Below are 26256 nucleotides of genomic sequence, written 5' to 3' on the forward strand. Positions count from 1 at the left end.
TAACTAACAAATAGTTGTGTGGATAGATTTAGAGTGGCTTTATGAAGAAAATACCAAATAAATACACGCATGCACACTTATTTTTTCTTCTTTATCTAATCACTGAGATCTTTTCATTGTGCATTTGCCTTTGGATGTAGCGTCATACGGCTCAGAGCATCTTGCCTCAATTTTTTTTCTTTGGACCAAAACATGGAAAAACAGACACAAACCATTAATGTAAAAGGATTTTCCAGTTTCATTTCTTCTCGGTTCTGTGGCCTCACATTGTTTTAGGAGTGAAACCAGGTTGTTTTAGTTTGAGCAAGTCAAAGTCCCTGAGGTGCTGGAGCACAGCGGAGGGTGCGAGACTTAACTATACAGTGAGATCACCCTCCTCCTCTTCATGCCCCGGAGATGAGTGACGTGCAGTTTATGAACAAATCACTCACTATGAGTGACTCATTTTAGCAGATCTGGTTGAGAGAGATGATGTGAAGGTGCTTTGCTATAAAGTTTCAAAGGCTAGCTCTTCAAACCACAAATCTGACCCAGTTTATTTGAATCCCAAAAGATGTTCTGAGTTGTTCCTCTGGAAAACATGGACTGAATCCTGAGCCTTCTTAGAGAATCAACACTGCAGCTTCTGAAGTCAAAGCACCGCAGTTTATGAAAAGTTGCAGGCCCTCAAAGCCCTGCATGACTGTGCAAACCACAGTTGGTAATAATAAACAGGATGGAGAGCAGGATGGAGAGTATCTGGCAGCATGAGGAGAGCCACTAATTTTCCACTTTTGGGAAAATTCAACCTACAATTAGGGTCAAACATTGCCAGAAACTTGACATCCATGTTACTTGCATTAGTATTACATCTGATATCGGCCTGAGCTGGGACTCTGTCCATCAGACAACACAGTCCCCGAGCATGGCAGATGAAAGCAAAGACACTGTCAGGAAAGAAAACATGAAAGGAGTAGGACAGATGGGGAGGAAGAGCATGAAAGAGTGTTGTTTCCACACCTTTGCACATCTAGAATGGGATCTGACTGACTATGGAGACAATGGATCAAAGAGGACATCAGACAGGATACAGAGAGGAATTCTGGGTCGTCTGAGGTCACACTGACCAGAGAAACGTGTGAAATGTGTGTCAATGTGAACGACTAAATAATGACCCAGTTTCATTCATTCATTAATTCCTCACTTAATGACCAGTTCACAAGTCCAACACAGCAGCAGCATTTCTGTTTCTGTACAAATTTCCGCAGATTTTTATTCTTGTTTATATACTAAAAGTTTGAAATTGCCCCTTCCTAATGTCTTGGCCCCTAAACTCTTTATACCAACTAGGATGGTTTCAGAAATAAGAGCCGTTCTTTCAGTTTTACTGCTTTCCATTCTCAACAAAACCATCTTGAGCAACTACCAAGAACATTTTTGATTTACTGAAGCCCCATCGTCTGCCAGTCCTTTACATGCAAATGCTCACACACTCATACTGTGAGTCTGAAGACTGCATGGCCGTGCTTTCGGAAACCTTTTCTCGAACAGTAATTTATGCTCAAATAATAAGCTCAGGCTTATTTTACAGGATAGGTTTGCACCAACGTGTGAGGAGCACTGCTGATCAAGAGAGCTGCAAAGTAAATCTGCTCTAACACGCCCGGTGAGTCACATCCAATGGAACTTTGAGAAGATCGATTTCAAAACAAAATACCAACAACAATAACATTAACGGTATTTCCATTTCACCCCATATATACATTTTATTTGATTCATCCAGTATTTATTCTTAGCTTTATAATCAAAAGATATGACCTCTTATCACCGCCGTGCAGCATCCTGCTCCACCACTGTCACACACACTCGTCTCCAGACCTCATCACCATTCAGCTTTGACTCAGCTAATGATCCTCTGAATCAGTGAGCCACTCACATCTGACATGCACACAACACCTCAGTGTTTACCAGAATAGTAACAGCAATCTCCAGTGACCCATACAACTGGTGCATTTACAAACAATAGTCAACCCACAGCAGGATGCTCTCCTCTCAAAACTATGCAAAAACTTCAAATGCAGTACAGAAGAAAACACAGAAAAGCCTCAAATCCTGAACAATCACTCAGAAACGCTGTAAACATGCAGGGTGGAAAATATACCAACACCCTTGAGTATAAAGATAAGATATAAAAACAGCTCGGCGCTGACAAAAAACACATGAAGTCAGATTCCTCCTGCATGTCTTGTGGACTTCATCAGTAATTTAGACAAACAGGGGAGTAATTACAAATGAAATATGGAGGCAGAAGGATGGGGGAAGGGAAGAAGAGGGAGAAAAAGAAATAGGTTCTTCGTAAATGTTAAAAGCAGCGGTTTACCTTTAGCCAAATGAGAAGGACAGGAAGGAAAAGGACTAAAACAATGAATAGGTGACAGAAAAACTCGACCAAGTAAAGTAATTTCCAGGGAGAAATAAAGTGTGTGTGTCATGGTCTTTGATCAGGAACTGTGAACATTATTTTCAGAGTGAAAAAACAACGGTGAAATCCAAATTCTCAAGTGTGAACCATGGCCCTTTTGCGTGCCATAACGGAGCTGAGGAATTTAATCTGGTGTTATGGTCATTACTGTAGCCTTAAACTAAAATACTGAGCTCACTCTTTTTGGCTCGCTGAGATACTTGTACTGAATTTCCCTCTCTGGAGCTTACAGTACAAAGTCGAGGCTAAAAGCACGGTATTGTGATTTTAGTTAGACTGGAACAGCAGAGGTCTCTGAGGGCAAACACACACATCAGTCATCCTTATTGAAACAGACATGGACAGGCAACAATGAAAAATCACCTCCTCCTCGCCAGAGTACAGCTCGTCAAGAGTGAAGAGATGATGAGGAAACGTTTCCACTCAAATTGAGGCCATGTTCATGGAGGTGTTGGATAATGTTCTCTTTGTGAAGCAGAGGACAGAGTGACAGCGCTGTGAGGAAGATGCAGACTGTCAACGTGAAAAGGTATCGCTGACTTGCACTTAAGTTTGATATGAATTGGAGATGCAGGTGTTACTACATGCATTTCTCCCACATGCAACATGGCTCTAAGGTTGGTCAGTAAGTCCACAGACTTTTCCTAAGGCATCATTGGGGGGGGGGGCTGCCCTTTTTTTTCATCGGCCCATTATTCTGAAACCCAAATAGTCCGAAAAATGTCCATTGGACTGAAATCCCATTTGTCCGACTGCACATTATCTTGAAAACAAAAACTTACTGCTCCAAAGGCCTGTTGTTCCAAAAATATACACTCTTCCTGGAGTTTTCTGCCCTTAAAGGTCCAGTATGTAAGATTTACAGGAATATATTTGCAAAAATGGCAAAAATGAAATATAATTCTCTTAAGTATCTTTTCATTAGTGTATAATCACCAGAAAATAAGAAGCATTGGGTTTTTGTTACTTTAGAATGATCAGTTTATTTCAAAAGAGGCCGTGAGTCCTCTGCTGCTGAGGTCACCATGTTTCACTGCCATGTTTTTAAAGTAGCCCAGAACGGACAAGCCAAACACTGTCTCCAGATACAGCCCCTCCTATATGCTTGGAAGGGGAGGGTGAAATGGGGTGTTTGCAATCTCAAGGCACACCACTAGATGGCACTAAATCCTACACACTGGTCTGTTAATATCTTAGTGCATTTGGACATGCAGGAAGGGATGAAGTCAGGTGGCCTCAGTTGTCATGGTAAAAATAGTCACGTGACCTTCATCCTTATGCTAACAATACTAAAAATGTAATTAATGTTGGTTTAGGTTTAGGTTAGGTATAAGCATACATGGTTTGTGTTAAAATGCGTACGCTGATGTATTTTTGGAGCTTCGGGCCTTCAGAGATATGGCTGCTGGACAAATGGACTACTAAGGTTTCAGAATAATGGGCCATTGGAAACTTGGCATTGCATCACCATCATTAACATTTGTGGTTTTGAGCAAAATGTGACAACTGCTGGATCTATTTCCATGAAATTTTATACTGGCATGCTCGTCCTCCTCTGGATGAATCTTAATGACTTCAGTGATCCCTTAACCTTTCATCACCACCAAGTCAAAATTTGATTTCTTCTTGGGTTTTTCACTAAATACCTCCATAACAAGTGACATTCTCATGAGCCTCGGCTGTACTTTAATTATGCTAGCACACAAAAAAACTAAAATAAGATGATGCTGGAGCCATGGTTGCCCAATGCTATGTACGAGCCCCATGAACTGACACACAAACAACACCACCTCCCGCTCCTCCTCCTTCAGCGACCAAGTCCAAATCAGCCCAGCAGTTCACTCCAGCTCACCTGATTTCCAACAACCCAGCATAGAAGAAAAAAGAAACATCCTGTTATCCTGTCACCACCCTCTGGATCCAAATATGTCTGGACATGTTGACATGGACAAGTTCCATGTGTCAGGTTGCGTTCAGGTTGTATTGGTGTTTGACACTGAGACGGTGGATGGACATGCTCCTAGTGTTTCAGAAAAAAGACAACTGCTTATTTTTTCATGATTTTGAGACCAAATTTTATATACTTTGGTATTTTTTTAATAATTCTATTTTGGCTGTGTGGTAAACACGTTTCTGTGGTGTAACAAACTCAGAACACACATTTATTGTCTGTTTACACAATCTTAAAGCTCCTTTCAAATTAGCAGACTCACAGATTTTGGTGTGCTCGACAAATTAATACCATTAAATACAATAAAACATTTGCTGTGGTGGTAATTAACATACATAAAACATATTTTTACTAACAAAAACAAAATTACTGAAGTATGCTGTATTTAAGTAGAGCTTGCAGGTCAACGTACCACAGGGACCGGATATAGCTGATGGAAATCAGAGTTTGAGGCGTGCAGCACCCAGTAGACCAGTCCCAATGGAAAAATGAACATTATAAACAAGATTAAAGGGAAATTCACCACTTTTATGTGGATGTCCAATCACTGTTGATGGTAAATGTGGTAAACAGAAGCAACAGATTTATTGGTCAATATACAGTAGCACGCGCTGAGATATTTATTGCTTCAACTGACTACATTTACCAGCAACACTGGTTAGACATTCACATAAAGGATGTTGAATTTCCCCCTTAACAAAAACTAATGACTAATGACTAAAAATGTAATTTAACAGGGACAACTGACAGAGGTGACAAGTGGAATCATTAACTCTGCTATTTTTGCTTGCTAGCATTTTACATTTAGCTCAAAAGCACCACTATGTCGTCTCACAGAGCATCTTGCATAACTGTACATTCTTAGTCTTGTTTTAATGTAATAGGGGTGACTAATTTGAAACACAAAGAGCGCATTTTTTCTTGAAAGGAAACATTGGCTCTCCAAGTGCAGACTCAAGTAACCAAAGGTTAGAAAGTTAAAAACCTCTCTGGTGTATTTCTTCATGCAGAGCGATGACAGACGGACAGACAGACAGAATGAAAGACAAAATATAGCTGCTTAAGAAAATGTGGACAGAAGTGGGAGAAAAGGAATAAGATCAACTCTATTGGCCAATCAGATGCTCTGGGATTATCAATACAAAAAAATGAAACGAGAGCAGCCAGAGAAAGTAACAGCATTTGAAAACATAAAACAAGGATAGATAAATAATCCATGTCCACAGATAGCCAGGTCTTCTGAAAGGGACCACCACTGTGCAGTCGTATTGCTTGACATCTGTTTTGCAGCTTGGCTGTGCACGGTGGTTTATGTTGAGAAAGCAGTGTGTGTATATCATCTTTGGCCCAGGTCCATGGGATTTTGACAGTTGGCTGCAGGCAAGGTTGTCTGATGAAAAAGTTAACCAGGAGGCAAGATGAGCTGTTCTCTGTAGCACTTTCTCTCTTTGCTCAAGAGGTCAAACGATACGCAAGAAGAGCACTCGTAAATGTCCCTTTCACATCCAGCTTTAACAGTCCTGCAAGAAAGTTCCTGTCTGACATGTTTGAAACACGTCTTGTTTCTCCTCTCGCCATGCATACCCGGCCCCTCATTCCCTCGGTTTTATGCGACAGCACCATATGGAAGAAATTTGGTTCAGCTCTCCTGGAAATTGTGTTGAAAATTTCATCTGCCAAGATGATTTTGTGTCTGAAATGGTCCTGTGTTCTCTCTGAACGATCACCGGACGTAAACTGGAGAAAAGCTTCAGGGAAAGAGGTCAAACAAGGGTCAATTTATTTTTAGGATTTATGTTGCTTTTGAACTTGCACCAGTTCTTTGAAAACTTTTGATTTATTAGCCTTGATTCACACAAAACATGCTGTGTGTGCCAAGAAGCATTTATCATTTCTGACTGAAATACATGGAAAGCAGGAAACCTTACAATTGAGGTTTGAAACTTTCAGCTGAATTCATTACCCCTCTGCATCTCAGTAGTCGCTTTGTTCTGGTGTTTGGCTAGACACATTTAACATGAAATCTCTTTTCTGTCGCTGACAAGTCTGGAAGAATCAATGAGGCAAAAAATACAAGCATAAAAAACAACTCTTTAACACATTCAGACTCCAAATTCTGCATTTCTAGATTGTAACTGTGAAAGAGCTTCATCCCTTTTCTAACTGTAGGGATTATATGCTGCATAGGAAGCTACTTTTACAATTTAACAATTTTTGTTTAATTTATATGTTATAAGCTCCTTAGATTCAGATTAAGAACGTGGATTGATCACTACTTGATTTCTTCCCCTAAACCCGAAGATTAAAAAGTGCGCAATGAGCCAATTAATTTCCCTTCATTTCCTGAATCAACTAACGTTAATGCTATTCAGTTTCAACAAGTCAAGATAATTTTGTTTACATACAAAAACTATGAGGTGGTCAACAAAAAACAAATGGCTGTATGTAAAACGTGGGTTAAAAATTACAGATGGCCACGCGACAACTTCCAACTTTGTTCAACATTTTAAGTTGTGCAAAGAACGCGAAGTCAAGGCTAATAACATAGTTGGCAAGCTAATGCTTATTATTTTTTGTTTTTATACTTACATACATGCAAACAGGAGGAATTAAGACTTACTTGTCATTTGCATAACAATTATTTGGTCCCATGTTGTGGAGATGAAAACTATGACATAGGAAGTTTTGTAAAAGTTCATTTATTTATTTAAAAAACACAATAACTGTAACACAAATGATTATGCTATTGGCAAGCAAACCAGATGTTTATAGCTTAGAGACAGCAAAAAAAAAAAAATAGAAGAGCAAATGTAGAAAGTATAAAAAGCAAACTTTGATTTCTGACACAGAAAAAGCCAATCCTGTACCATGCCAGGCTCACTGGCTGGACTGAGTGCTCAGCACCCTGTTTTCAAATACAGAAATTATACTTTCATTCAGTACAATTTGCATAAAAAGCACTCCTGGGAAACAATTCATTGAATTTAAAGTATCACTACACTTTGGGATAGTTTCTTGGGTATAAATAGATCAAGCATGTAAATGGAAAACAGGCAAAGGTAGAAAAGAATGATGTGACGTGATGTTTGCTCATCAGGAGGCCAGCTGCTCCTCTGTAACTGTACGCTAATATATACTGTCAGAGCATTATGTAGTGCCACACACAGGATTTTTATTTAGTGCTCACAACTTGTTAATTCTGTACTTTACACCTATTGAAATTAATAACTAGTCATTGTGAATGATAAACTCTTTGATTTCTAACTTAAAGGCCTTGTCCAAAAGTGGACTCTCACAACACAGAGGTTGATTTGGAGCATGTAAGTATGCACATATTTCGGAAGTAAGCAACATAGCTAATAATATTTATACAATGCATAATGTGTCCAGCACAGAAAAGGAAAGATATTAAATTTTCAATGCTTTAACATTGTCCACATATTGTTCAACAGTGCATCTGCCAGCTATGAGCTCTGCCCAATGTTTGGAAAATGTTTTGTGCTGCCACTGAATTAAACTAACAAAAGGTAAAAGTTCGGTGTCAAGACAAGAAACAACAACAGTTATTCAGAGAGTACGATCTCATTGAACTAACGGGGTGAAATAAGAGTTGAGGAGACTCAGGTGAAGATCTCTAACGCCTGTGAATCCATTCAAATCCTTTATGTCAGAGACAATTAATCCTTCACTTTTGTTCATCTGTGGACACAAAATAGGTCAAGTGAAAGCCCTTTTCGCAAAACACACACACACACACACACACACACACACACACACACACACACACACACACACACACACACACATAGTCCTCAGAAGTATACGGATAAGGAAGTAAATGGGCATGAATGGTCTCTTTGTAGCTGACAGTCTCAATGCCACAGGTCAATTTTACCACAAACTGAAACAGTGTTTTGTTGGATCAACTAAATTGTCAAATTTAGTTGTGAAAGTACTTGAAATATGTTATGTTCCTCTAGAAATAAGCATTTTAATTAGGTTGAAGACATGGAGGATGTAATGAAATTACAATTTAAGTCCATCATGTACTTTATTAACTGCCTGCCACTGCTGTTGTTGCTGTCTCTTCCACCACAAGCTTTTCAGTTTGCTCTGTCTTTGATGTTTCATAGAGAGCAACGGTTGGTGTACATAAGACTAAAAAAGACAAAAACTCTACTTTTTTAGTCTCTTAGAGAGGACCTTTTTAAGTGGCGGGTTCTTTCGCTCTTGGGTAGTGTCCTGATCAGGGTGAGTCTGGGGCGTCTTTGGCTCGTAGAGCTGCTTGAGGCTGAGGGTCTGTTGATCCTTCGTTATTTCTCGTTGGGCCTGTCGTAGCTGGCGTTTTATGGTCTTAACCTTTTCCCTCAGGTGGTCGTTGGCTTTCTCCAGGGAACGCACCTGCTGGGAGAGAGTCCTGACCCTCTCCTCCTCCTCAAACAGAGCCTTCTGCACTGCAGAGCACAACAGCTGTGAAGAGAAGAGGAAAAGATATGTTAGTTTATTCCATTTTTACAGTATATACATTTGAAATATCAGAAAAAATATATTGGGATTAAATTTACTTCAGGCAAACATGATTCACTGCCTCATGTCAAATTCACGTTACAAACAAATAGGGGGCAGCATATCACCAGAGTAACCACTAACTGCTGCTAACTTTTAGACGTATTAAAGACCTAAACACTGAATGCAAAGTGTTCAGGCCAAAAGGTGTTCAGGCCAAAAATCTTTTTAACTTCCAGGTTTACTTCTGCGGTATGCTGCCCACTGAATATGCATAGTAGTTTTACTCTTGTTGGCCTCGCCCTCGACTTCATGCTCAGCCCATGGACTTAAAATTGAGATGACCTCAAAGATTTTTAAATCACTTTTCTTGACTTGTGGAAACTTTTGCAAATATAAAACCCCCATGGATCAAAAATTCATAATAGAAAGAGTTATAATTGACCGTGATAACAGACCTTGTTCACAGTTTGAGGTGTCCTGTCAACAGTTTGACAGACGACTCTTTTATAAAGGTGGCTTTTGGGGAAAACGTTCTTTGGGCCATAGGTGAATTTTTTTGCTACGATACAGCGAAAGTGGAAGCAAAGCCGTGGGGCAATGCCCTGTCTATTTTCTTTTACATATCTATGGGCTATCAGTAGCTGCCATTATCTAGTTAGCTCAGTTAGCTATGGAGACTGCTGCTGCCAGTGGCACAGAAATTGGCACCAGAACTGGGGTTAGGGGAGTGGGCAACAGAACCGGGCTCAACCGCCTCCCAGTTGACATGGCCAGGCTGGGACTGAAGACAGCCTCAGAGACCAATGGAGGCCAGTTTGATAACAGGGAATACAGTGCAAAATGGACTGACAGCGGTTCCCACCGAGACTCTGACGAGGACATGGTGGATTCAGGAGAGGTGTCGAGAGGGAGAGCAGCAAGAGGGAGGGACAGGCATCAGAGAGGCAGGTAGAAGCCAGAATATTTTCACATCTAACATGGTGGATTAAGGGTTAAGAACCAAGATTGGTGATTGTTGGAACAATGGAAAGCAGAACCAGGATGGTTTTGGTAAATTTTATTTTGCTTCTATCAAGTTTGAATGAAGTGTGTTTTATGATGAGTTAACAAGACAATTAAGCTCATCTTAGTCCTGTTAGACAAATGCTAGACAATAAATGGATATTCTTGCATATTGTACCTTTAAACACTGAACTCTCAAATTATTGATTACCAATTACTTCCAGGTTACTTGCAAATCCCTACTTGATGAAGCCCAGTATCGTCTTATATTCTGCAATATTTCCAACAGATTTTTTTCTCTTGCACTGGCTTTTTAATGAAATTCATATTTGGGGCTTTATCCTATAACATCTCATACTAAATACTAGTGTCAGATTTTATATGTTTTTGTAACATTTATGACGTAGCACCTGACAGATCTTCTGTTTTTGAGACTGGATTTCCTTTGGACAAAAGTCAAATGAGAGAACGCTTTTGGCACGCTCTCTGGGCTGACAACCCGTGCCAACAGCTCATAAGTCTTTCAGCGTTTTCCACTGTTTGTGTTTGAGTTTTTTTTGCTTCTTGTAGCCTAAAAGAAAGTGGAAAAGAAAAGTCAGGAAATTATACCTTTCTTGCTGTGGAACAATTTGTGGAAATGTATCTATAGACATCAAGAGTTACCATTTTATTTCATCCACTGCTGTTTATGTACCAGTGAACTTATATAAGTCAAATACAACACACGCTGTAGCTCAAGATAGGGATCAAGAGGAATCTAAAGGCAAAGAAAATGGTTACACAACATGCACCGTCTGTTTCAGTGAGATGCCAGACGAACCTGCAACACACGATCCAAAGGCCCGGACCTTCCCTAGGTGAAAAAATTAGCTCCAGCTGCCTCTGACTGCATGCCTGTCTGCCTGAGTGTGGATTTCCTTCACAGATCCTAAAGCTTCCACATGGGCCAGCGTGAAACACTGATGTATATTCCCTGCCATCAGATAACAACCACTGAGGGTTTTGAGGAAATGTTAAAAATGTGCTGCTGGCTGGCAGCCCACATCACTGGTTAGTACATTACCCAGCCGCTGTAATATTAGCTGTGGATTTTTTCCCATGTGTGCTTACTTATGTCCCATAAGGGATTTTAAAGGGGTATGAAACTTTATAATGCAAAGGATGAAGTTAAGGAGCAGAACAACCAAGTCATGTACAGCAGAGGGTGTCAAATGGCACATCACTGATCCGTGCCTTCAGGTATGACTTTCATTCAAACACAAGACACCTTCAGATGGTTCCTAACAGTGTTGTTTCAGGCAAAGCTGCACTGCGGACAAATATTTGGATAATTGCCCTTGAAAAAGTCTGAAACCAACACAGACACAGAATATAAATCTGCCTCTGTGCGGCAGAGATATTTTACTAATGATAAGCTTTTGTGCTTTATCAATGTGACATGGATATTCAAACCATCAGACAAACTACAATTAGGCGTCATGGTTGTGTGCCTCTACCAACCAGTTGCAGTTAATATCCATGTCTGTCCAGACTAATACAATATAGTGAAGACTTTAAAGGATTTAATAAAGGTATTAAGTGTTTTTTGTGTCAAAATGGAAGTTCTCACTATACATGTGTGATTTCAGTAAATAACGTTCATGAGAAATATGCTGTCTTCACTTAGAGACTATTTTTACATGTCAAACTGAAGTTCTCCTTTGATATTTTCCATACAAAATGTCATCACTTTAACTTTTTATCCTATTAAGTATTAATGTGAAGTTTTGTCTTAATTAGAGTGTGAATTCTTGAGCTTTGGCCATAAAGGTCTAAGGTCACAGTGATCTTTGACCACCAACTTCTAAATTCTAATCAGTTCATCCTTGAGTGCTAGTGGATATTTGTGCCAAACTTGAAGAAATTCCCTGAGATATTACGTTCACAAGAATAGGACGGAATTCAGGTCAAAGTGATCCCGAAACCACCAAAATGACCACCGAAATCTAATCAGTTCATCCTTGGGACGGACATGAGGTCACAGGGACTTCAACTTATGAGCACCAATCATTTCATCCTTGAGTGTGACTGGATATTTGTCCCAAATTTGAAGAAATTTCCTCAAGGTGCTTTAGAGAGTTCATGTTCACAAGAATGAGAGAGACAGAAGGTCAGACAACCCGAAAACATAATGCGTCTGACATTCGTAAGAAGACTAAGCAAGGCCAAAGGTCCCTCTTCCAGCAATATTTTCCAGTTCCTCTTGGGGGATCTTGAGGTGTACCAGGGCCAGATGACATATATCTAGACATCTAGATCTACCTACCTACCTGAGTCTGGAACTCCTACCATTTGGATCCATCTGGAAAGCCTCCTAAGGAAGGCGCCCTGGAGGCATCCTGATCAAACGCTTGAACCACAGATTGGGGGCCTCAGAATTGCTTCCCTGCTCTTGGCACATGAAGTTCTGTTGGCTTCATCAGACCGTTGACGTTCAGCACGCAATGAGGCAGTTGGGATGAGAGTCAGCACCTCCAAGTCTGAGATCATGGTTCTCTGACGGAAAATGGTGTATTGCTCCCTCTGGGTTGGGACTGAGCTGCTGCCCCAAGTGACGGAGTTCAACTGTCGGGGTTTTGTCCATGAGTGAGGTTAACATGGAGCGTGAGATCAGCAGGCGGATTGGCGCGGTGTTAGCAGAAATGTGTTGTGGTGAAGAGGAAGCTGAGTTGGAAGGCAAAGCTTTTCATTTACCAGTCAGTCCTTGTTCCAACCCTCACCTATGGTCATGAGCTTTGGGTAGTGGCTGCGATTGCAGATATACGTAGCAAAGGTTAAGTTGTGGACTTCCTTGTGCCACATTTTAGTGCATGGTGAAATTTGGTAAAAGTCCCTAATAGGACAGAATAATAGATGACTAAGAGCAAATAGACTCAGTAAAGCAGCTATAGGCAGGCGGATAGATTTGGGTATTATTGATTAATGGCATAAACTTGGTTTGGTTGACATTGCAAATTATTCCCAGCAACTTCTGCACAAACAGGAACAGCAGTCTTTCCCACATTAGTTCTGATATACTGTTGCATAAGCATTAACCAATCATTTGGACCGGTTAAGTATGGATCAGAGTTTCAGAGCAGCAAAGATGAGATATGAGATGGCAGTTCTTCAGCAAGGGGTTTGTAGATAAATATGTATCAGTGGTTACTACATCTGGCAAAGCGATCTTATTTATCATGTAAAATGCAGCAGGGAGTATTTAAGTTACATCCAACCATAAACTTGAGAATGGAAGAGTCTAAAGGCTTATGGAGTCACAGTGTCACAGTTAACCAACAAGATTTTCTATGTGACATTTAAAGGTAAATTTGCTATCAAGCCTGATGCCAAGATATCTGTCCTCTATCACACCCACAATATTAAAGAGAGAAAGGAGATATGCAAGTTATTGTCATCTATATCTCATACATCAACTAATATAATGTTATTAAGAAGTAATGCATAAAAAGAGAATTGTTATTTCTTAATGGCTGATTGGACACAATTAGAGATAAAGTATATTATGGACAAGTTGCCAGTTCATTGCAGGGATCACAGGAATGTATCAATCAAAAGGAAATGCAATCAAAATGCTATAAAGAGTAAACAGCAGTAGACTAGATTAATCTTTAGAAGACATAATGCAACTGTTTTTACAGGCTCTGTAGCCCTGTGACTTCATAAAGTGCAGACAGACTAAAAATGAAAGGTCACAACTGAATGAGTTGAAGGAGGAATATCCTGAGTTTCAGAGCACTGTTCAATCTGTTACATAGCACGTTATTAAGACCCTCCAGCTTGGTTAACGCACACATCTTAACTCCATGTTCCCAGTATTTTAAAAGCCCCAAAATGGATCCATGTGGCAAATCTTTAGTGCCCAGAAGGATTTTATCAACTCTGATGTCATCCAAATACAACTGCAGCATGGACGAAACAAATGTTTCATATTTTGTGCAGGACTGAAGCCTACGTTCCCATTACGCAGGAGGCATGTTTCAAACCTGTCTGGGGAAAAACAGATAGGTGTTTGCACATCTTGGGTATACAAGAAAAATGGAGTTAGACCATGTTGACTGAAGCTGAAATCCTGTGGACAGCAATTAGTTTTGTCCAAGCTAACATTTCTGCATTAGTGTGGGGACCATAAATCTGTGGAAAAGACCCTTGTTACTTGTTAAAATAATATTTTCATTGCTGATACTGCATAGTGTTAAATCTTGAGATGACCACATGTCATTTGATTTACTTTGGTTGATTCTGGATTATAATATGTTATCTGTTCTGATGTAAGTTTAGGTTAGTTGTCCAAACAACAGTTGCTCAGTACCAGTGAAAACAAAGTCTGTTTTTATTTTGTTAGGAGGAAATCTAATCATCATGAGAATGATGTAAGAAAGCAGCGCTGATATCTGAATGTTGCTCTGTAATTATAATCACAGGCCTGACCCAAAAGTTTAATGGAAACACAAACCATGTTTTCATTCTCTTTACCCATGGCAGATTTTTGCTTTTATGAGTAGTCAGCAGATGATTGGAAACAGACAGAAGAAGACTGACCTAAATCAGGGGGATTATGCCAAAGGTTTAGATTCATTAAAGGGGATAACACAGTGGTGAGGGACTGGAAACCATTTATGTATAGACATATGGGACGAGATGCAGGAAACTCAGAGTCATGGAGCACCAGGTGTTGGTGTTTGCCATTAGTGTTCAGGGGAAAATGAGATTTCTTCAGTTAAACATGACAGCAAGGTGTGAACTGGAGCTAGAGACTTTTAATTAAGGTAATTTTCAAACCTGACATTCATCAGTGAGTGCGATAAGCATTAAAAAGTGTAGTGACCTTTAGAATGTCTCACACTTTAATCAGTCTGCAATGTTCTGTGTAATCCAGGAGCTGTTTTGTGTTTAAGAGTTGTAATCTCCTTTTTTTTATGATGAATCCACTTTCCCTCTATATTTTTGTTTCAGCTAGTGGCTTTCTACATTTCCATAAATTCCTTTCAGTATCCCCCAGAGGACGGACATTGTTGCACTGGTTACATAAATTCATGGAAAGTTAGTTTTTCCAGTCAAAAAAAAAAAAGGTAATGTAAGTCATGCTCTCTACTCAATATTCATCAATGTCTCGTGGCTACACCTGTGCTCTGGTCCACCAGTGTTACTGTTTCATCTGTGATGAAGTTCACTTTGCTTGATTTTGTAAGCTATCACAGAGTATTGTTGTCCGAAGGGCACGATCACAAAAAAAAAAAAAAAAAAAAAAGTGCACTAGCTGTATGAGCAGAAAGTGGTGATGCATTTATGGTGAAACTGTTCCAATTCAATTCAATAATTCACATTAAAATTAGTTTATGATGTGACTTAAGCAGCAACTATGTAACAAATTATTAATATTAATCGATTATTAAATTAATTGTCAACTATTTTGACAATCGTTTAATAGTTTGAGTAGATTTTTATGAAATAGGTCAAAATTCTCTGATTCCTGCTTCTCCTCTATGACAATAAAGTGAACATCTTTGGTTTGTGAGCCAAACAAGACATTTGAGAACATTGTCTTGATTATTTTCTGACATTTTGTAGACCAAATAACTATCAATTGACTGATTAATTGACTATGAAAATAATCACAGTTGCACCCTACAGAAAACTATTAAATATTTAACCATTGCTTAAAGGTACTTAAAGCCAACTAATTTTCTGCATGAAGGGCAGCCTATATGGCAATGTATTGCCATTTCTCCACTGGAAGGCACATTAGACGGCACTTTATCATGTTTTATCTACATTAGGGGCATCCAAGGGCACAGTTTTTTCAAGCATGGGGACACCAGGGGGGCAACTGCCACATGATGCCACTTACATAAAGTATATTAAGGCTCTTGTCTTTGAGAAGAAGTCCATTAAACAACAAAATGGTTGGCCAAAGAGTTGGCAATAACAATGTTTTTTTTTAAGTAGATTTTTCCTATAAACATGGGGAGTTCTTTGTCTGGCAAAAACCTCAAGAAATGTGTGTTTGGTTTCCCATGCATTAAGAACATATTTAACTTGCCAGTGCCTTCATAGTACCCCTTTGAAAACAAGAGGACGTAATGTGCAATCCTTTATGTGTGTACCACAGTACTTTTGGTGCTCACTCCATTCCTTTTCCCAAATTATTTGTGTAGCCACCGCGAATAAAACAACAGCTGAAACCAAAAAGATGTCCTCATCACTAACTGAGTGTGAGAAAAACATATCAAATGTTTTTTTCAACACCAGTGTCTGGTCTACAGTGGTGGTTTTGATGGGTTACATACCCGGCTGTCCTCCTGAGCCTCCCACTCCGGTGTGTAGCGGTGGACCTGAGTACCAGGTGTGCAGTTGGAAAACTGGAAAAGGCTGGCAAACATGCGGTGGTTCTCTGCAGTGTCAGGGAAGATGGGGTCCTGGAAGTTCACTCCATGAGGGACAATATTATAGTTCTCATCCATCCTAAAAACAGAAGCAGATGCACACACACATCAAATTATTTATTAATGCCATATATAAATAAATATATATAAAGTTGACATGTCAATAGTCAAAGATAGAATTGTTTGACAAAAAAAGACATACCTATGCAGAATTGTTTACAGGCCCTGGTCTATTTTATGCAAATTCAATCATTGTGTGTATGAGTCAAGCCAGCAGATTACAAGCCAAAAGGCTTTACTGTTCATGTTTCATGTCTTCTCTTACGATGTGAAGTGTGTGAAGGAGGAAGTCTTGAAGCAGCATGTTTCCATACATCTGGACTCCATCTTGTGTCCCCCGAGGGACATCAAAAGTTTGGTTGTCCCTAGTTTAGAGGACTGTGTGTGTGTATGTGTGTGTGTGTGCGTGTGTGCATGGGCGTGTGTGCATGTTGAGGGAGCAAAAGAAAGCTGATGTTTTGCTTCAACAGTGGAGGTCAAAGGTCAGGGCTAAGCACATGGAGACCTGGAGGTCAGAAGGATCCAGAGGAACTTGCCTGGACTCAGCAATTTTGGAAACAACAATAAATAAAACAGAATCAATAAACTCAGCACAACAATAGTGACATAAAACACTTTTGACATTTTCGTACATGTAACACAATACGAAAGCAACACACGCACACCTCAGTATATTACAAAATCTCAATTTTGAATGACAGTTTACGTTCCAGACCTTTAAGGTTTGGAGTTCGGTTGTTTTCTTCTGACAGCGAAGTTGAAAATCTTGAAGTAGTGAGATATATTGTTTCAGTGAATATATGGCTCAGGCAGAACACTCAATCTGTCTCATTTAAAGGTCCTGAGGGAGATCCTCAGTTCCATTTTTCTCCATGCTAGACTGATTAGTCCTGTCCAGGGAACTCATACCCATGATTGATTGGAAAGACTATTTTGGTCTGAGACAGTGGAGTTTGGGCTTTTATAACAGGAAATCGACATACACTAGAGACTGCGATGGGAACTCTTCAGTTCTGGCTTGTTCAGACAGCGTCTGGGTCTCAGCACAACAACACGTCTTTGAAACTCGAAACTGATCTGTTTTGGGTTTATGACAGGGAGTATCACGTTAGTGAGAATACCACAGAGCAGGACATGTGAAGACAATTTGTTTAGCTATCTTGTTTCTTTCAACCAACAGAAGGGCAATTTTCATGAAAGTTATCATTTTCTCTTGAATATTTGGGTGTTCTGGTGACAAAACACGTCAGGTAAAAGCAAGCACTTAAATTATAAAAAACTTAAATATTAAATTAGAAAAATTAAAAATGATTGTGATACATCTCTACGAGGCTCCATGTCATGTTAAAAAGCAGAGATAGACACCACTACTGTACCTGTACAGTAAATATGATGCTGGAAACTTCCGGTTATGGTGGCGAGTTAGGCAGACGCTTTACTTGAGTCCCTTGATGAGCACTACAATGTACACACCACGTTTAAGTCCTGAATTGCACTCATTGGAACAAAGAAAGCGGAGCAAAGTTGCCTCGGGAGGAAAAAGAGAAGAAAATGTCAACAAGAGCAAAAGCTGAAAGTCTGTTTAACCCTAAACCAAGAGTAACAAGGTGGACGCCGGCTAGCAACAAAATACAAGTTAACATGGACCAGGCGATTCTAGCTGGTAACAGCAACAAGTCTCGGAAGATGGACAAGGCCACACTCTCTGATCTACCCAACTACCTGACAAGAAGCACACACCCAACAGCAGGATGCTATACTTCTGGCAATCAATTCTCTCAAGGCAGAAAGTCTGGCGAGGCACAAGGAAGTTATCGACGGCATCACAAATTGTGTTTCTCCAGGAGACACACTTAACTTCAGGTGAGGTTATCAGATTAAGGAGAAGATGGCCAGGACAGATCTTTGCAGCTATTTTCACATCCTGGGCCAGGAATGTGGTTATACTAATTCATAAATCCATCCCTTTGCACGTAAGTGCCGCCACGCTTGACCCTGGGGGTAGGTTTATTATTCTAAAGGGTAATTTATTTGCCCAACATCTCAACTTGGTAAATGTCTACAACCCTAATAGAGATGATCCCAAATTTTATAACATTTTTCTGACACTTGCCACATTAAAAGGGGACATCATTATGGGAGGAGACTTTAACTGTGCATTAAACCCCAGCATTGATCGAAATGGTGACCAAGATTCTTCCCACAATCAGTCGAGGAAGGAAATCCTTACCTTCATGGACAAGTTGGGCCTTTGTGATGTCTGGAGGAAGTATAACTCAGATAAAAGAGAATTCTCCTGCTATTCAGCCACACATAAGTCTTTTTCACAAAAAGACCTTTTCTTGATCTTGACTTCAGTGCCATAGCAAGAAATGTTATTACAATGGCTTAATAATCTCTGATCATGTTACAGTATCTATGGAGTATAGTACTGATAAAGAATTTTGTGGGCCTCCTTGTTGGACATTTGATACCAAGTGGTTACAGAGTTTGTCTATTTCATTGACCAAATATATAATTGTTCTTTGAGGTTAATACTTCAGAAACATCATCATTAATTAGATGGAAGGCCTTCAAGGCTTATATCAGATGACAGATAATTTGCTACTGAATCCAAACAATTCAAAAACAAAATGCTGGAAACTGAAAAAGAAATTAAATCATTAGTAAAAAAGAGAATATTTAATAAGACTCCAGAACTTGAACATAAACTAACTATACTCAGGGCTCACTATAATGAACAGTCAGCAAACAAGGCCCTAACAATTTAAACAAACTAAACCAGGGGGGAAAAGTGGGTAGACTGCTTGCCTGGCGAATTAAAACTTTTCAGAATTAAAAGTAACTCATGAGATAGAGAATTTGAATGGTGTTATCACAACAGCCCCAAAGGAAATAAATGAAACATTTAAAATATTCCATGAAAAACTTTATAAATCAGATCTGTCCACCAGTGAGAGCATACAAAACCGTTTTCTTGATGGCCTTAAATTCCCCACCCTCTCCCCGATGACCAAGAAATACTGGACAGGCCAAACAGCATTGCAGCCAAATCCAGTACAATTGAAGTGAACAGTGACCAGTTTTAAAATGTAAAAAAAGAACACAAAAAAACACAAAATGCCTCCATACTGCTTGTGTGGTGTAATCCAAGTGTCTGTAAGTCGCAATGTTAAAATTTGCCCCCAAAAGCCGACATTTACACCATGTTTTTAGCCTAAATGTCACCTGTAGCCTCTCAGACCTGATCCTCATGCACACACCTGAAGTCGGTACACAGGCTCTCTCCCAAGAGGCGCGGCTGCAGCAAAGAAATGATGTTCCTCCTCTGTGTCAAAGTCCATTTTCCTCTTTGTTGAAAGTTTGCGAAGTCAACTGTGCGCGTAACAAGTCACTATTTCTGAGCAGATCTCTCTCTGTTGTCTGAGTCGCTTCCAGGTAGCATGTAAACACAGATGTGAAGGTATCACGAGATCTCGTATATCTCGTGTCATGCCGCTTGGGCGAGAGCCTGTGTACCTGCTGCAATACCCTGGGTCACAACAGAACGTGCCACTACATCTCTTTTACCCCTAAACCTATACTTGTATTCAGACACATGTTAAAAAATACCCATAATCCATTTGTCAAGAATACAATAAGAGTCTGGTATAGGGTACAAGCACACCTAAATACTGTGTCAGATTTATCATGTTTTACACCAAACTGTGGATTTCCTCTAGGCGGAGCTGATCCTGGCTTTACACTGCGGGCAGAGAGAGGGATTAGCAAAGTTATGGATATGTATGATGACAGTGATGTACTCTATAGTTTTAATGATTTGCAAAGAATCTATAACATTCGTTCAAAACATTTTTTCAAATACCTACAAATAAGGAGTTACATTTTGACAGCACTTTAGTCCCCTTGTAGACCTCCTCTGTCTAGCCTTGGAAAAAGCTGGATTAGATTATCTTCAAGGCCATGGCCAGGTTTCCCTTTTGTATAAAATGATTGAAGCTAAATCTAAAGAATCTTCAGATAACAATAGATTGGCCTGGTCTAATGACTAAATGGTATAAAATGGTAAAAAATCTCTGAAGATGAAGCTGAGAGTCTGTCAAGCTGCACAGAGCCAGACAATCAATACCAGATTTAAGCTTATACAATTCAAATGGATGATGCATACATGCATAACTCCCTCCATGCTACATCGTTTTGATGAAAATAATCTTGATTCATGTATTAAATGTGGCCTAGAAGAAGGCACATTATTCCACTGCCTTTGGAACTGCCTCAAAATTAAAAAATTCTGTGAAGAGGTCATACAAACTATTTGGGGTATTATTTCTATTAAATTACCTGTCTACCCTCAGTTATGTATCCTTGGAATACCTCCACCAACATTAAAACTGACAGGTGCAAATAAAAAAAATTGTCATTTTATGCTCACTTCAGGCTAAACACTGTATTGCAACTGCCTGGAGCACCTACAGTTAGACACTGGTTTAAAAGTATTTCTAGCTGTTTAGCCATGGAAAAGCTGACTAATGCCACTAAGGGGAAAATACAGAGCTTTTTTTTTTAATATGGGGACAATTTATTAAATATCTTTACTGAGCATTAAAAATTAGGAAACAATTTTGTTTTTTGTTTGTTTGTATGTTTTGATTTGTTGTGTTTGGTTTGTTTGCCCATTTGCCTGAGTATGTGTATGTAAATCCTTAGGTTTACCTATTGTTTTTTTTTTTTGTTTTTTTTTTTTTAAAAGGGAAATATGATGCTAAAACCAGCACATGGTTACCTTAGCACAAAAGCTGGAAACACCTAACCTGGCTCTGTCCAGAGGTAACTAAACAGACCTACCAACACCACCAAAGCTCACGAATTAACACATCTTTAATCTGTATAAAAACTAAAGTGTAAAAAAAACACATTACACAAAACAAGTTTAGCCATTTCCTCCTGTTTTCAGTCCTTATGCTATGCTAAGCTAATTAGTGGTGAGTGCTGGTTGTAGCATTATAAAGGCATACTATGCAGGATCTTTGTATAGACTCATGTAAAAAACAATCCATGTCAGTCATCACTGATGACTCATTTGATGTGTGTGCTGGTGTTTGTGTCTGCAGAGAACCTTTGGGCAGTGGCAATATGAGTATGCAGGTTGTGAGGTCGGGACACTAAAAACCTATGGATGAACATTAAGATCAGTGTCTCTGTCTCTCTCCTCTGCTCTCTGTCTGTGAGAGCTGCAGAGCGAAATACACACACACACACACACACACACACACACACACACACACACACACACACACACACACACACACACACACACACACACACAGGTGGAACAGACTGGGGATCACGTTGGCTGCATTCACACAAAATCTATCATTGTGAGGATGTGTGAGCCCATTTATGTGTGCTTTAGAACGCAACCACCGTGGAAAAAAATATGAAAATAGCCTGATTCACTGCTTTATTCTTGCTAAGACTGCCCTCTAGCCTAATTCATTCTCTAGCTCTCTTAACCAGCAGCTGGCTCTCTCACTCTCTCGTTAGTTGAGCTGGAGAGGAGGGGCAAACTTTTTAAAGAACAACCAACAAATCCTGCATAGTCTATCTTTAACAGACAAACGTGACAAAGGTATCAATATCTTCATCTACCAATGAGCAAAAACTGGCAACGGACATGCAGATGTCATTATTTGCATTACACAATATTTTAGAAAAAAAAAACCTGGAATGATCTATTTGGTAATAATTATTATACAATTAGAGCAGAGTCAGTTATAGGCCACATGAGCAGTGGGCAATGTTAAAAAAAGCATAACAAAACTCATTAATCATTCAACCATATTTCATACCCATCTCAACTATGTTTTGTCTCCCATAGTTCTACATCCTTTGTGGGCTAAAGTCTCTGCAAGGGGAGGAGGGAGCGTTCTTTCTCCATTATAGGCTATCCCTGGTAAACCCTGAGAAAAGATTACTGCTTTGGTTTACTGGAGCAATTGTTGCCTCTTAATTATAATCAGGTCTGCATTTACACAGAGCTCTGTTGTGACTCTAGCTGCAGGAAGTTTCCGATGGTGGTCGCCTGGATGATTACAGGGATAACGTCCGGATGTTTTCGTCATCACAACAGGGGAGACAAAGTCATCTAATTAACTAGAACCAGTGAAATCATCTTTAAAGTCTTTAAGCCGTTAGCGATCACACATGTGAGTATGATTCTGTGCATATGATGTGTAACATGTGCTTTAAGCAATACTATTGTAGTTGGCCCTGCTGCTGCAGACCCTCATGTGGGACCGCCAAACATTACACTTCAGGAATGCTTTTCAATGCCCCCCTCTGAATATCTAACTTGTCATCTGTTTGAGAGAAAAGGCACAATATGAGAGAAATATCACTATAGGGCCTGTCAGTGCACGTTCCTTCATCGAGCAGGAAACACTGGTGTGTTTCAGCAGGACAAAAGGTGGTCCTACCAACCGTCGGCGAGCCGATAACTCTCCTGAGTGAAAATTCTTTGTAGTTTTACCTTCAAGCTGTTGGGAAATGTCTGGCTCTGTAATTACACTGGCTGGAATGCAATAGACGTTTCCTGAGTAACCATGTTGTTTCTGTCCAACACAGACATTTAAGAATTAACCTGCCACATTCATTTTTGAAATCTGAGCAGAAGGTTTGGCAGGTTATTAAATATATTATTAACCTGGAATCACACTGGTAGATATTGACTAAAAGAGAACATATGAGGATGGTGCCAATCCTCTGCTTTGGACTGCAGATTCTTCCTTACTGGCTGCTGATTGATTGAACCCTCTTTTGCTTCCTTGCATGACAGAACTCTGCACAGGTCTGATGACAGGCCAGACACCGAGAACAGGCTGAATCCATGAATTTCACTTATATTATACTCATAGAAAACACATTATTGGCTTTTCCTGGTAGTTCAGTCACATACAATATATGGTGATGGCAGCATGTAGGGCTGGGCAATATATCAATATCATGAGACTAGATATCAAATCTCATTTAATGAATATATACCCAGCCCTAGCAGCATGGTTGACTTCAATGTCATTCTCCCTTTTCTCCCTTATTTTCCATCACCTTTCAAAAATTATAATATAATAATAAAAACAATAGTAAAATTTCACTGGATGTGGATTTCAAAATATTTGGACTTATGGACAACTAAACTACTGAATACCAATCATCAATATTCTGTCAAGACTACTCTTTCTTCAGATCCATGTTTTATTATCAGGGGTTCTCGGCCTGTTTAACATTATGTGTAAACCTGAGTCGATCTGAGAAGATCCGAGAATGCCGTGATGAGACAGTGCTTATCATGATGGAAATGCTGTCATGAGTGGATTAGCCATGCTTCTTCAATCAGCAAGAGAAGAACAACAGAAAACCTAAATGTAACCAACTGTCTTTGCGGGGAGGATGGATTACACCTGTATGTGAGTTGGCCAGGCACAGGGGAAAGGCTACTAATGTTACATTAAGACAAACTGTTTTGTTTTGTAAATTAACGATAACTTGTTAATAGCAATCAGCTGTGATATCGGTGCTGATTGGGTCTGTCTCCTGGTATTTGACAGTTCTTAAAAGGTCTGGTTCCTAGTAGACTTTACTGTGTCAAAGAGGTCTCAAGCCCAAAGGGAGAAATAGTGGAGCTAACAATGACGTAGTTCAAGTGTCTCACTGTGAGACCTGCAGACAAGCTGAGGTCCTTAATGCCACAGTCTTATACCTCATGGTCTAATCCAAAGTGAAAGTGCTTTACAATGAATTTCCAGTATGGATATCTCAAGTATGAAGAGGGACTTATGGTGGAGTTCCACATGTTGTATGTAAAAATAACATTAAGCTTTTCCAAAGACAGCTCCACATCACATGCCTAACATTAGTTACCCCATTGTTTCCTATGTTGTTAGAGATTAAAACATAGCATGTTGTTTCTTTTTGCCATCAATTATTATCAAATCATAGGATCACTCATTAACTTTTCACTAAAAAAGAGGTACTCCTCCTGACAGCTATACGGGCTGAGTTTATAAACTGTCTCCACAAACCCTGGCAAAGTTGATGCATGATTCACAAGCACACAGTGACATTTCTGCAACATTTTTCATACAAGCATCCAAAACAGAAAATGTCTAATTTGCATGTACACATGATTTGGTATAACAAAGAGAGGTTTGTTCCAGCTGCAAAACACATTTGGACAAGAGGGTACAAGCGGGTCATCCATCTCATGTCATCTTTGTGCATCATAGTTACACAGACCAAACTTGGTCATGTCAAGGACCCCCAAAACAGATGGACATTACACCACAGACTCCAACTGAGAGGTACTGTCTTAAGGAATCCTCTTTGAGATTTTTTTTTCTGTTATAATATAATAAGGACTTCATTTTCAATCTATGATCAAATTAGGATCAATATATTTTATAATCTATAAAAACTGCCAACCCTAATTATTCCCTTGTTATCAGTTTTCAAAAAAAAAAAAAAAGGGATATGCTGGGAACCCCCTAAAACCAAATCCAGGACCCGTGTTGGTCCCTGGAGCCCAGTTTGAAAACCAATGACATAAACAAACTTTTAAAAGTTTCAACACACTTTAAGATTATCGTATTTTTGGAAACTTGATAGGGTAAAAGTACAACAGGGTATAAATCTTTGTAACAAAACTTAGTTTATATGGTCTAAATAAACAGTTGATTGTTTAAAATTTGTTTTAAATCACCTTATTTACTGATTGATACATAAAGTTTTAGTTTGTTCAGAGGAACAAACAAATAAAATCTCCATTCATTCTGTAGGGGGCGAATACAACTGATTGGATCAATATGCAGTACCTGTGTTTCTCACCTGAGAAAGAAGTAGTAGTTGTTGTTTTTGGTGACACTGTAGGAGAAGCAGGGGAAGTAGCCCAGGCCGGTGACATTGAACCTGGAGCCAGCAGGGACCTCGAGCATGCTGCCCCACGCCTGGTCGCACAGCAGCTCGATCTCGGCGGAGAAGAACAGGTCGGTGTCATACTGCCACGGCAGATAATTATACACACTGTATGACTCCTCATGCAGTGCCAGCACCTTGGCATAGACTATGATCTGCGCCAACTCGGCACGGCACGCTTCTGTCTGCGGTCTCCAGTCGTGGGGCAGCTGACATGCCCAACTCCCACCAGGACCGGCCAAAATAAACGCCAAAATAATCCACATTATCCGGCAGAGAGAGGACGACTGTGATGGGTCAAGCGCACCGACGCCCACGATGCTGCTGATGGGTGAAATCACGAAAAAAAAAAAAAATGCAGTGCTCTCACACCATGCACATACTTCCACCAATACGGACTCAAGTGATCACTCAAATAGGTCCATTTAAACTTGGGTTTTAAACAATAAAATAGTCCCCGACAGTTGGTAACTTCTCTGCTCTGTGAGGTCTGTGCTCCCTCCTCCAGCCTGCGATACCTGCAACCAGTGGATCAGCCCATTCACAGCATCATCCCCTGCAAAAAAAACTGCCTCTCACCTCTGAAATGAGACCAGGAGGACCAAACATAAAGTATGCATTCAGGCGTGTGAAACTCCCACAGCAAAACTATGCAAAATTACAACTAAAGTTCGAGGTCCAAGCTTATGAAATTAAGCGGCATCTGATACAACAAAAAAAACGTCTTTAAGCAAATAATAAAAGACTGAGATTAGAATGAAAATGTAGGAAAGAGCAGTGGCGCCCTCTAGTGACCACATGCAAAGACACAAGGCCGGCATATGAAGTAGTGCTTTACTTTTATTTAGAGATTTTTTTCACGGTTATTTCACTTTTATTGATTG

The 26256-nt window shown here is 39.7% G+C and overlaps 1 protein-coding gene across 1 annotated transcript; it reads right to left on the reverse strand.

Moving 5' to 3' along the window:
* Positions 1 to 8365: 8365 nt before the first annotated feature.
* On the reverse strand, positions 8366 to 25960 carry ccdc3b (coiled-coil domain containing 3b). The gene is made up of 3 exons (XM_084744507.1): positions 25286 to 25960; positions 16250 to 16424; positions 8366 to 8882 (listed from the first exon to the last, which is right to left on the reverse strand). The coding sequence occupies exons 1-3, from the start codon at positions 25636 to 25638 to the stop codon at positions 8589 to 8591; spliced, it is 822 nt and encodes a 273-aa protein (XP_084600633.1). The 5' UTR covers positions 25639 to 25960; the 3' UTR covers positions 8366 to 8588.
* Between the last annotated feature and the right edge of the window lie 296 nt (positions 25961 to 26256).

The sequence above is a fragment of the Lutjanus erythropterus genome, chromosome 2, assembly GCF_056507025.1.
Source record: "Lutjanus erythropterus isolate fLutEry1 chromosome 2, fLutEry1.hap2, whole genome shotgun sequence".
In the NCBI taxonomy this organism is placed as follows: domain Eukaryota; kingdom Metazoa; phylum Chordata; class Actinopteri; order Lutjaniformes; family Lutjanidae; genus Lutjanus; species Lutjanus erythropterus.